At 45.5% G+C, this 12,909-nt stretch overlaps 1 protein-coding gene across 1 annotated transcript in view; it reads right to left on the bottom strand.

The window, feature by feature from the left end:
• Window positions 1-465: 465 nt before the first annotated feature.
• The window catches only part of HIC2 (HIC ZBTB transcriptional repressor 2), an 81,075-nt gene continuing 68,631 nt past the window's right edge, over window positions 466-12,909 (bottom strand). The window contains exon 3 of the mRNA XM_068701129.1: window positions 466-9,660. Coding sequence (XP_068557230.1) covers window positions 7,912-9,624 — 1,713 coding nt within the window. The 5' untranslated portion in view covers window positions 9,625-9,660 and the 3' untranslated portion in view covers window positions 466-7,911. The remainder of the gene's footprint in view (window positions 9,661-12,909) is intronic.

The following is a 12,909-nucleotide window of genomic DNA, read 5'->3' on the forward strand; positions in this document are numbered from 1 at the left end:
CCTACAGAGTTAGACGTGCAGCCCAAACAGACTGCAGGGATCTGCAGATCAGGAGGTGCATCTGCCTCCTTCTGTCTCTGACAGAGGCTGCTTTCAAACTGTCATTAGGACATGAGCAGAGCAAAGCAAGAGTGACTGTTCAGAAACAGCCTCAGGTTGCTCAGGGTCACGACAAGAAAGGTAAAATTAGGGTACCACCACTGTCCTTCGCCTGCACATTTCCTGTATGCCAGCCTGGCCCGTGTTATTTATCCTTTCTTACATTCTAACAAGCACCACATTCTGGCTTACGAGCAGTAAGTGCATAAAAATGCTGTGTGTGGCTGTTTCGGCTGCGTTTGTGTGGGGCAGTGGTTCTTCTTTGTGAAGCAGCTGGTTCAAATCCCTGGGCAAGAACAAATGAGGGAGGAGAAAACATGGACACAGTCAGCTGGAGGAACAAGGTGAACTCTAGAGCAAAAGAGGTAATTTTTCAATCAAGCTTTTAATGAAAAGATCATAAAATAACAGTTTCTCATCACTGTACATTAAGACTGCAAATTTCTGAATGCTGAGATCATATTATAATTTCTGTATCTTTTTATATGACACTTGAGTTGAAGCCACAACTCCGTGTGGCTCTGACCTGAATTCAAGCTCTTGAAGGAAATGAACAGAACATTGCAGCAGGAATGTCGGCCTTTACCTTGCCCTGCCCTCTTCTCCCCCTCCCCAGGAAACATCCAGGGCACCTAGACTGACTGACAATTAAGGCTTAAAATTAAAAAGAGAGAGAGAGAGAGAGAGAGAGATGGAGCATCCCCTTTTTAGTTGTATTTAAAGTATTAAAATAAAGTGGGGGAAAATATCCAGCCAGCCAAAACAAGGTCCTGTCCTCATTAGAAAAGTTATCCTCAGCCAGTTATCCTCAATTCTCGTGGCATTTAGAGCAACAGTTGTCCAGGTGCTTCGATTGATAACTTGTGAATGAGAAAGTTTAAAAAACATCCCACTCTTCAGGAAAAGCAAGCACTATGAGGTGTGTCCCCTAACTGCCAGCAAATACTGCAGCACAAAATATTGTTTTAAACCTTCCCTACAGCATCCCACAGGGTCCCCTCTGTTCAGAAAACACCAATCCGTTTATATTTTGAAGCCACTGGGCTTCCAGGAGAAGAGACAGCAGGAATGACTGAATGACAAATTAATTTCTCTCTCTAAACTTCTGTTTCAGTATTTTTGAGTCATGTTAGTTCAAAAAAGGAAAGCAGAATAAACAGTGGCACAGAGATGAACTAGGGCTGAAATGAAGAAGCCTTCCTAAGAGGCCCAGCTGGGAACTCTGTGGCAGAGCTGGAACTGCCTCACAGAGGATCATAGAGCTTTTGCTTTTACAAGGAAAGTAGCAAATATAGTGAGTGTCTTGGGAAATTGTCGAAGGTGAAATTGCTTTCTTCCCCTACCCTGAAAAAATGCAAATACAAGGAGTGGAAAGGGGCTGAAAATCATCGACTGCTTGCCTCCTTATCTCCTGCACTAAAAAAAAGACAATAAGGTACCATGGGACTTAAAATATTGCAAAAGCAGCTGCTGAAAGCAACCTGCAAATTTTGTTTTCAAGAATGTGACCAGTTCTGGAGTGAAAGAGTAACTATGGAAAAAAAGGGGGGGTTATAGTAAATGAAGAGACTTTGTTGAAGTTGAGAAAATCATTAAGTTTAAACAAAAACAACAACAACAAGAAAAAATGCTAGAAGACCAATTAAATACTGCAGGATCACAGGTCAGAGCTCATTTAGAATTTAAACTCCTGCTTAAATAAGAGTTTAATCAAACATGCCATCTCAGTGGTAAGCATTTCTGCTGGCTAGAGAGAGCTAGATGTTTACCATTTAGCACCTCAAACCCATTTAAACTGTGGGGAGGATTTTTTGCTTTGTTTTTGATTTACTTTTCCCTTAACTCCAGTACAGCTGATTGGGAAGGTTTCTGAATTTGGCATGTACCCTCAAACCAACAAACATCCCTTTCGTCGTGCTGATTTTTAAGGTTATTGCAGGACCATAACTGCTAACTCTACCAGTACTGGCACAAGAGGCTTTGTGAAGTACAGCTTTTCCCAGGGACTCTTACCACCTCACTTGGCAGGGAATCTGACACTTCAACGTCGTTTGCGAGGCCCATCACAAAATGGCACAAATGCTGTTGAGTTTGGCACGAAGCTTCCTCCAGCTACCTTGGGCATCACCTCCCCACCTTTGAGACCTTATTGCTTCTACAGTAAACAGTGAAAGGAGGAAGAGAGGGGGGTCGGTAAAGGAGCTCTGTCCTGACCTTCGGGCGGGACGTAGACTCCTCTCAGTCACAAGTTGCAATCGGAAGCACACAACCATTCCTCTGATAACTTTTACATTCTCTGAATTTTGCCAGCATTTACCCCAGAATTAATTTTGTTTGACTGAGTGCGCTGGATGTTTCCCTGGTCAAGACCCATATTCCTGCTTTTCGGAACTGAAGCGACACGGTAAAATACTGCTAACCCAGACTTTGAACCTGCACTGCTTGAAAACAATGCTTTCCACACACACGAGAGAGAGGAAAAAAAAAAAAACAAAACAGGAATCTTAAAAGAGTGACACTGTAACTGGAAACATTTAAATACAGCAAAACATAAATTCCTCTTCTATGCAAAGCTACAAAAGTCCAGTCTTTGTATTGTCTTCACAGGTTATGGTTTATGGCTATGCTGAGAGTCTCTGAGATTCTTTTTTTTTTTTTTTAATATATTTTTTTCATTTTTTTGAAATCCTGTAGAGAAGACCCTGCGGACACATCTTTGTGTTTGCAACTTTCTGAATTACATTGCAAAACTGTGCATACAGAATCTGAGAAATAAATACATTCATTACTGCACATACATATTGATACAAAAACAACACTGTCAAATAGTGTTTGCACCATCTTTGTTAGATATTAAGACCAGGCAAAATTAATATTTCATTTTCCATCAGCCCCCCCCCTCAAATGTTTGAGGTGGCTTTGGTGTAGAAGGTAAAAGCTACAAAGGGTCAAGACTAATGATGGGGAATTTAAAAAAAAAAAAAATCCTTTTTTTTTTTGGCTTCAGCGGTAGTTTAGCAAACCATCTTCATTGGTCATCTTTCGACTGTTCTAACATGCAAATCAAGCTTAGGTTTCACCTAGAAAGCCTTGCAGGTTTTGGTCGGTCTCTTTGCGCGTGACTGTAAGGTCTGGAGTGAATCCATCCAGCTGTTCAACTAAAAGGTGGCTCAGACAGTCCGAACGGGGTAGCTCAGGCCCCAGCACAGCTCTGGACAGAAACAGGAGGCCACGTACCTGCGCTCTCTGCCTCACCCCAGACCCTTAAAGCTACCCAAGTCACCGCCTCGTCCTCGCGGGGACGTCGGCCGCCTCTGCGCAGCCCCTGCCCGGCGCGGCAGGGCGGCTCAGAGTTGTGCGTACTCTGCCACGTCAGCAGCCACAGAGCCTCACAGAAGCTGCGTGCCAATAGCTCTTTGGTGTCTTCTGTGGTCTCTGTGGCTCCTGCTAACTCCCCCAGATGCACAGAGCTGGGCTTTTTTTTTTTTTTTGCCAGGAATTTGGTTTTGGACGTTCTGCAGTAAGGACTGGAAAACAGTTCAGCCCAGCTCACCCATGGCTAGCGGTAAGGAGATGTGCTGGGTACAGCAGCTCCCACCATCCTCTGTCAACACCCTTCTCTGATCTCCAGAGCTTCTCACGTCTCTCCCTACCCTTTCTTTACCCACTCCTACTCCTCTGAGGAAGAGCTCGGCTGGCTTAGGCCAAATATCAATATTCGCCTCCCTGCCGCACCTGCAGAGCGAGGGCCTGGGCAGCCCCGGCTAGCCCAAAGCACCTCCTGCTTGCCCAGATGGAGACACTCCCAGGAGTGCCTCTGCAGTCCTGCCTGGGTCTCTTCTGCGATGCCCCTCGTCAAAAACCCCTAAATCTCCGTGCCGTATTTCTGATCGCCCTCCCCGAGCAGTGCTGGAATGCAGGCTGGGTCGCAGGTTTCCCCTCTCGGTTTGGGGAACACTGCAGTAGCCTTCAGAAGACAAACCAATGGAAAAAGCAAAGATTAATTTTGACTGGCCCCTAGATCTGTTGAGGTCTGAAACTGTAAAAGTTTATGTAAACAATGAGATAAATATATTAGTACTTTTCTGAGCCAAGTGAGGTTCCATACTCATTCAAATGTGCTTTGGTTTAAAAAATAGTTTTGTGAATTTGGGTATGAGCTTCTTTATTTTTATACAACTTTTGCTATTTTATCTTTTTTTTTTTTTCCTGTTATTCCGAAAACATTCTGGAACTAAGTGACTAAAGCATATACTTAAGCTGCCAGGCCTCTTTTTTTCTTTTTTTTTTTCTTTTTTGTTGTTTTTAAATTGTTTTATTCCTCTTGAGGCTCTTTGTGTATTTCAAAAAAAAATTAAAATAAAATTAAAAAAAAATGCAACTCCCTCCCCCCCACCCTAAAACTCTTAAAATCTTAAATATGAAACTAGTGTTTTGCTTTCTCATTAAAATACAGAAAAATGTTTGATACAATACTATGTCGTACAAATGCAGTTGAGTGTTCAGGCCCAAAGCAGGCCTTAAACAGTCCCTGAAGTTTTGAGTATTATTAGTTATTCATTATTACTGTCACAATTTGGAAAATGTTGTTTATACTCAATCTATGGAACACAACTTTACACAGCTACTTGAAAAAAAAAGAACAAAATTTCCTTTTGTACAATACTCTCGCTGTACACAGACTTTATGTCGTATTGTTTAAGTGCTGGGGGAGGGGGGTAAAGTTTAAAAAAACGCTCCGGAAAAAAAAAAAAAAAAAAAAAATAGCATTGGGTCCTGAATCGTCACAATGATTCTCAAGGCTTAAAAAAAAGTGAAGCGGGGGCCTGGAGGGGCGGAGGGGTTAGGAGAGGCTGCACCACCCACACACGTGTTGTAAAAATGGCACTAATCAAGGGCAGCAGCTCCGGCTGCTCCCGGGGGGCTCTGCTCAGGCTCCTGCTGTCCCCAGGGCCAGAGCCACCGCAGGGCACAGCCAAGGGGGCAGTGGCAGCGGGAGCAGAGCTCAGCGCCAGCCGCGTGCCGCTCACCAAAAGAGCTAAAAATTGTTCGGGCAAGCTGGGCTCCACGGGTCCAGAGCCAGGCAAGGGGAGCCGTGCTCGGCAGGCAGCCTGGGGTCCAGCTCAGCCTGCGGGCTGCTGGAGGGAAGGGAAAGGCAGGGTCAAAGTGCCTAGGAACTCGTCTCGCACAGCTGTCCCTGGGCCCTGCTGAGACTTGCTCCGAGAAAAAGGTAGATGGCAAGGCCTTCCCCGTCTCACCCCGAGACGACTCCGGGGACGTTCTCAGGGCTTGGCAGGGAATCGAGGGGAGAAGAATTCAATATATATTCAAAACGTGGAAGTGCTAAAGACACTAAAAACCCACCTAACCCCGCAAAAGAAAACAGTGCATCGTGGCACAATGAGAAAAAAGAAGGCCAGGCTCCCCTCATGCCCCCAGCTCGCAGCGGGGCCGGAGCAGGCAGACAATGGCACGAGCAGAAGCAGAGCGGAGCGGGCAGGAGAGGGGCGAGCGTGTTCCCTGTAACGTGACACCAGGCCAAGGCGCAGTTGGGTTCTCTATTGCTTGGAGCCTGGATTCCAGTTTCCTCGGTTCATTCAATTGACCCAAAAACTTCTTTTGGACTAGTCTACCTTAAAAAAAACAAAACAAAACAAAACAAAATGAAGCTTATATTTCTTTGTTTTAGTTAAACATGCTCACTTTTTCCTTTTTTTTTCTTTTTTCTTTTTTGGTCAAAACTTAAAAAAAATGGTTTTGTTTTTTGTTTTTTAAAAAAAGACAAAATGTGAGGTTTGGTAAACTCTACGCATAGAGACTATACTGGTTTGAGCAGAAAAAAAAAATATGAAAAAACGCAAGTGTAAACCTTACTCAATTCAGAAGGGATGATTCTACTGGCTGTGAATTTTTACCACCACAGTCACGGGAGGCTTGAAATAAGCCATAGCTTTCCACAAGGTCACGCCAACAAAGTCAAGGGGGCCAAGAATCGGTGGGCTACGTTCTCTGTCTTCTCTCCTAAACCAATAGCAGCTGTTGGCTGTGATGTCTTATGCAGATGTTGCAAGAACATTTTGTTTCTTTTTCTTTTCATTTTTCTTTCTTTTTGTGTGCGTGTGTTAAATTGTCTAAAAGGGAGGATATGAAACACTTTGGTTTGCTTTCTCCTCCTCTCCCCCACCTTATTGCACTCTGGATTCTAGTAAATTATAGGCTGCTATGCCCTCACCCTCTGTCCTGCCAGGTGTTTGCAGACTGACCCAGATGTGCTGGGGGAGCGGAAGATGAGGGGGACATTTTCCTCTCCCCAAAGTATCCAGAGTCAATAAACAAAGCTGGAAAGGGCCCAGAAAGCTCCGAGAAGTTTTCTTCTTTTATCTAAAAGTTACTACAACCAGCCAAGAGACTGCCAGCAAGCCAATCCAAGCAGCCAGCACAGCTTCTGGCGCTGCGTATTTTTTGCTTTGTCTTTGGCCAAGCTTTGCGTTAACATTTCTCTAGCTGACTTTCGATGGAAGGACAGGGTGGTAAAAATCCCTTAACTTTAATTTAGCTTCTACTTTTATACATTTAATTACTTACAATAAGAGAAAAAAATGCCTAATCTTTCACTAACCATCTTATTGTTCTCATGAATTCAAGAGGTAGCAAAGGTAACAAGTCTGTCCACACAGACTCGCTCTTTAGTGAGGGAGGAAAGCTAAAAACATACACACACACAAAAAATAAAATAAAAAATAATAAAAAAGTACCTAAGGAACTTGTAGCAAGTCCAGCCTACATCAAACCCCCTCCCCACCCACCCACCCTAGAATTAACCTCAGACCTTCCAGTTCAAACATTCACATAAACGTTACAATGGTTTTTCCTTTAATAAAACAAGTACCTCTAAGCAAAGAATATTCATACGAAACTACTAGAAAAGTAAAGACGACCCCCTGCTCACTGAAGGAAATTCCCAGGGCATCCAGGCCCTGTTCAGTCATGGGTAAGGCAGAAGAGGTTTGCGTGTTTTGTGGGGACGGGTGGCATGTGGTTATGCGTGCCAGGGAGAAAGATCAAAACAAAAAGAGGGAGGGACGGCGAGGGAAGCATCACCACTTCTTGAAGTGAAGCACTCTGGTGGTGCATGCCTCGGGAGGCTGCTCTCCCCACCCTGGGCAGCCCTTGGGCACGGCTGGGGGGTTCCACCACTGCTGTGGCTTTCCCACCGGATCCGAAGGGGCTGCCGACCCTGTGAGATGGTCCACAGACACAGCTGCCACGCTTGTGAGGGCAATGCTGTGTTATTTCACAGCTGCTCAGGCTGCTGAAAAGATGTACTTTTTTTCTTTAATGGCAAGAAATGCCCCTACTGAGTTGGATGTTAAAAGAGGACGTGAGTAGGGGAACAGCAACACAAAGGAACGAGGCAGGGAGGAGGCAGCCAGCGGAGGTCAAAAGTTCCCCCACAGTCCTGCTTCCCGCTGCAGGTAATCAATATGGCAAAGAAGTCAACATGCTCAAAGAGAAGCGGCATTTCTTGCCAGATCACCAAGATTTGGAGGGAGAGTTGGACTAAATGCATCAGCTTGGCTGTGGACCTTTCTTTTTTTTAAAAAAAGGGAAAAAAGGAACTTTATTTTTTTTTTAAATGTTAAAGCTACATTTGTTTAGGCCTCCCATGACTGAACAGAGTGTGGGGAGCTGCCCCCTTTTTTGTTTGTTTTTTTTTTTTCTTTTTTTCTTTTTTTTTTTTTTTTAAGCAGCAAGTCTACAGAAAGGTAAATCACTGCGGATGGGCTCGAAGCTCATTCTGGAGTCTTTGGCTTATGTGGGAGAGGTATGCATTCGCAGGTGGCTGATCAGATTGCGCTGCTGGGTGAATTTCCCACCACACAGTTGACATTCGTAAGGTTTTTCTCCTGAGTGGACACGCATATGCTCTGTCAGTCGGTACTGCCGGGTAAAGCGCATCCCGCATTCCTCGCAAGCAAAGGGCTTGAGCCCCAAGTGGCTGCGCATGTGCCGTGTCATGGTGCCCCGCTGCGTGAACATCTTGCCGCAGATGTTGCAAGGGAAGGGCCGTGTCAGCCAGTGAGTCTTCTCATGCTGCCGCAGCGTCGCTGGATCCTTGTAGCTCTTCTCACACACTGAACACTTGAAGGGCCGGGACTCGGCGGCGTAGGCCTGGTTGGGGTTGGACAAATCCTCAGCTTCATCCTTGCTGCCGTACGTGCCTTCCTCCTTGATGTAAAGGTCTTCCTCGGTGTGCGTCTCCACGTGGGCGTTCAGCTGCTCGGAGCTGGGGAAGCCTTTGCCGCAGGGGATGCAGACGTACAGGTTGTCGCCGTAGGCCACTGGCTCAAACCCCTCCTGCCGGTAGACGTAGTTGGCGCTGGTGTGCCCGCCGCTCTCGCTCTCACTCTGGCCGCTGTCGTCGCTGTTCTCCTTCCCGTTTTCCACCTCCTCCTTGCACGGGTAGGGCAGGTCTGCGCCGTAGGCTCCGGCCAAGCTCCGCTCCACAGATTTGGACAAGGGCCCCAGCAGGATGCCGTTGGGCAGCCCTTCGCCCTCGTCCCTGTCTTTGCTCCCCTCCTTTCGGTCAAAGGCGCTGTCTTTCTTGATCCACTCCTTCTTGCGGGACGAGTGCCGGAGGCCCTTGCGCTGGCTGCTCTCCGTCAGCGCGTGGTGGCACTCCTCGCTCAGATCCATCTCCATGGGGTCGCTGCTGTCCGCCATGCTGTGAGGGGCTCCGACTCCAGACTCGTCGAACGATGAGGCACTGTTGGCTGCGGGGGCTGAGGCAGATTGGGGAGAGCCGTGCTGGCTTTCGCTGTGCTGCGTGTCATCGTGGGAGGCTGCAACAGGGAGCGACGGGCTTTTTTTGGACAGGTCGAGGCCTAGCTCCTGGTCGCCGGTGCTCCCGTTCGCGCTGCCGCCCCCACCGCCGTTCTTACTGGCTCCCCTGCTTAAGGAGTGACAGTTCTCTTGGTTGGAGCTGCTGATGAAGACCTCGTCATCGGAGAGCTTTCCCTTTGACAGCTCCTTTGAGTGCGAGCCCTTCATCCCCTCATTTGACCCTGAATAGCGAGCTTGGATGACCGAAGCGGTGGAAAGTCTCTGACTCCTGGCGGATCTCCCGACCCCGAGGCCGCCGGCCTTGCCAGCAAAGGACTTGCTGCTCCGCTTCAGCTTCTTTCTGCAGAGAGCTGCCAGGTCGTGCAGTTGGAGGTAGCTTGCTGCGGTGAGGAGAGCATTAAAGTTCTGTTCACCGGGCTGGTCAGTCGTTAAGAGCTTACCAGTATAAATAAAGTCCAAGATCTGCCGGAACACGGTGGGGTTCACCATGTCCGTGTCTAAGTTAATCAGGTTGTCATGCAGGACAAGGGATTTGAAATACATGCTGCTGGCTGCCAGGATGTTCTTATGGGCACGAAACAGGGCATTTTCTACCACAATGATCACATCACAGAGGAAACCTTTGGCTCGTTGCTGGTTCAGCTGCAGTAGCAGTTGTTTGGCATGATTTGGCAGTTCCATCTCCACCTTCTCTTCCTTTCACCTTCACTTTACCACCTGCAAAACAGGAGGACGAGAAGTGTGAACCTGCTGTTTCCACTTGAGCAAGTCGACATTTAATAGACTGGCTTAACACGGTGCAGGCTGCCTTCGGCTTGACACTGACTAAGGAGGCCTGGGAATGATCCAGCCTTGCAAGCTGTGATCCTGCTCGGAGTACAGACAGGAGTGGTTCTCATCAGTGGCTCTCATTTTTGGTCCTCTCAAAACTCAAATTTGCGAGTATCTTTTTACAAAAGAAATCAGCATTGGCTGGAATTAGTGTTCAAAAGCTACCAGCGAGAAAACAATAGTTAGGTACAGAGGAAAGCTGTTTCCCTTCCCTGGTGCAAATCTGAAGGGTGAATGGGGGAGATAGAAAAAGGGAAGAAAAAAGAAGCATCTACCTCTCTGCCATTTGCGTATCTGAGCATGTAAAAGAATCGGCATAAGCTGCAGCTTCCCTGCTTTACCGTGTAGTTTGTTTCCTGGCTTTTACATGTTGAAGTCTTACAAAACCCGGTGGCTCTGGGGTTGTGAAAATGACATGTAGCAACTAAATCTGTAGGAGATGGAATTAATCACACTGAGGTGCGAATGGGAAATCTCCTTAAGAGTATGAAAGGCTGCTTTAAAAACCAGCCCCCTGGCAATGTCCACAGCCCAATCCACTAACCTCAGGGGCTAGAATCAACCCCGAACTGGCTGAAATTCAGGGTGTTGAGCGAGCCAAATGCCACCAAAAGTCTTCAGCAATCTGAAACTGTTTTCTTAAGTCAATTCCCCTCCCTTAGCTTGAAGGAATTTTGTTTAAACTGATAGAGTCAAATAACCTGTCTCAAGTCACAGTCTCTCTACCCTGAAATACTGAGAAGAGAGGAAGATAGTGGTTCCCTCTGCATAGTTCATGTGTTTCACAAACACTATTTATGATGTGTTTTAGTTTAGATATTTATATTGACTTTCCCAGTACTATGACAATTAGGAAACATCTACTTTGAGGAGGATCAGAATTAACTAACTGCAACTGCAAATTTGGTAGCTAGTAAAGCACATAATAACTAGAATTTAAAGTTGGGGCTGCTTTCAGAAATCCAAGATCTTTTTTTTTTACTTTGTTGTTGAGACTTTTGTTTGAAAGTGCCAGCTACTATTTGTAATAGGCATTTATCTGTTAGTTTAAAGTTGGTTTAAAGCAATTGCTGAATTTCAAACATAGGAATTAAATACCAGACATAAACCAGCTACCTTTAGCCTTCCCCTTCTTCATTCCTTTCCCACTTCATGTTATTATTGAAACAGATTTCTGCTTTTGAAGGAGGAGTGGGCCATACATCCATAGAAATGAAGAGCTTAAGTTTTGTCTTAAAATCATCTTGAGTTAATGTTTTTATTGCTTGTGAGCCCCATTACCACATTCTGTCCCATCAGACTTCAAATGATGAAGCATTAGACTGAATTATCTTCTCTTGGGGTCAAGTATGTGTACTCGAGGAAAAGAAATATGAGTGAGACTCTCATTAGTAAAAATAAGCCTTTTTCAAACGTGATTCTTACTGACTGGTGATTAATAGAAATATTTCAGTTGGCAGAAAGGTGGTAAATTTACCTCATCCATTTCTGTACAACAAAAAGATTTTTCTTTATGAAAAAAGCTACAGAAAAGTAAACTAATGCATTTTTTCCTCCCATACTGCTGACTCGCTAGCATGGTACTTTTGTGGTTACCAAAAGAAATGCCGAGGATGTGCCTCCCTTCTTCCACGGGACACATGTCTCCACTTGGCTAGCCTGAAATTTGGTTAGGCATTTGGTACAATTTTGTGGCCCCTGCTCAGTGCCCTGGCACTTAGTTCTGCACCCACACGGATCTCAGGGGCTTTTCACCTTGACCCACAGCTAAAATGCCTGCTCTGCTTTTCTCTTCTGTTCCCATCCGTTCCAGCGGTGGATGAGAACCCAGTAGATGGGGCATCCACCACTGAGCCTTTGGCACATGAATACTGTTCCCTGAGGTGGCTGCCTTTAAAAAGGGTTGCAGCCAAAGAAGGAAATGCAGGCTTGCCGTGGTATTAGCCAGTTAGTTCTTCTCTCTCTGTAGTGTTTCTGCCATAGAAATTCATTCTGCAGCATCACAAAAACACGACAGAGACAGGGATTACCAGCGCTGAGCAGTGTTGAGCACTTTAAAAACAAGTTTTGCTGTAATTAGCTACATCAGAGTTGCAGCACGCAGGCGATGTGTCTGGCTTTAGTGGCTTGCTTCCAGAATTGCTGATTAAAAGGAGGAAGCAACAAGAGAGGCACCAAATACCCACTTTTATCTAACCAGGCCAGTAAAAGCACTTACTTCTGGGTCACCAAGATATATCGATAGGGAAGGACAAAAACATGGCTTGCAACGTAACACAGCATCTCTCTATATAAATGCATCATGCTCAGGAGACAGCCCATTACTACACTGTTTTCACTGCAGATAGAATGGTGCTTCTCCACGCATATAACACACAAAATCCCTCAATAGGATTTGTAAGTGTTCCATCAAAAAAAGAAATGCAGGAAGGGAAAGGAAACAGCATAGCCAGTATTTTTTTTCCTAAACACACTGAAAAAAAAGTATGTTACTGAACTAAAAGTGAGCTTATTTCCCATTCATGTGGCACCTGAAGCAGTGGCCTAGAAATCTCTGTGTACGTGTTTGTCTAAGCCTTTGCAAAAAGTCAAGGATTGCTGCTGCTACTGGCAGGAAATGTTTGGGGATTTTTACTTCTGTTTTTTCTTTCTGCTTTAAATGATCTTGAAGCCAGGTAATGAGCCTGCAGGGAAAGCCCGGGAAGCTGACGTAGAATTATAGTTTTGCTTTTTACTGACCTTTATGAGGAAGATAATGTTATTATTAAATCTCAGGACATTCTGCAGCAGAAAAATTAGCATAGTACAAGTTGTTTAAATTACTTCTATTTATCTCACCTGTCAAATTTTACAAAAGTACTCATGTTCAGTAGGATGTAAGTATGGGGTCGGTTATTACCTTTAGGAGGTTTTAAAAGCAGTGGTCAGCTTTTAAGTACTACAACGCTGCCTATCCCATTTGAATTTGTTAGCTGAAGTCTAACGTGGATTTAGCAGCCCCAACAAAATGAATGTAAAGAACAAGGCAGGAAAACCTTCAGCCTAGTTCAGAGCCCCGTGTTTAAAGGTTTGCCAGGTATTGCCCACTGAGCGCTTTTCCCAGGACAGCCAGGTGGGTCAGAGCACACACCCTTT

The sequence above is a fragment of the Anas acuta genome, chromosome 17 (assembly GCF_963932015.1).
Source record: "Anas acuta chromosome 17, bAnaAcu1.1, whole genome shotgun sequence".
In the NCBI taxonomy this organism is placed as follows: domain Eukaryota; kingdom Metazoa; phylum Chordata; class Aves; order Anseriformes; family Anatidae; genus Anas; species Anas acuta.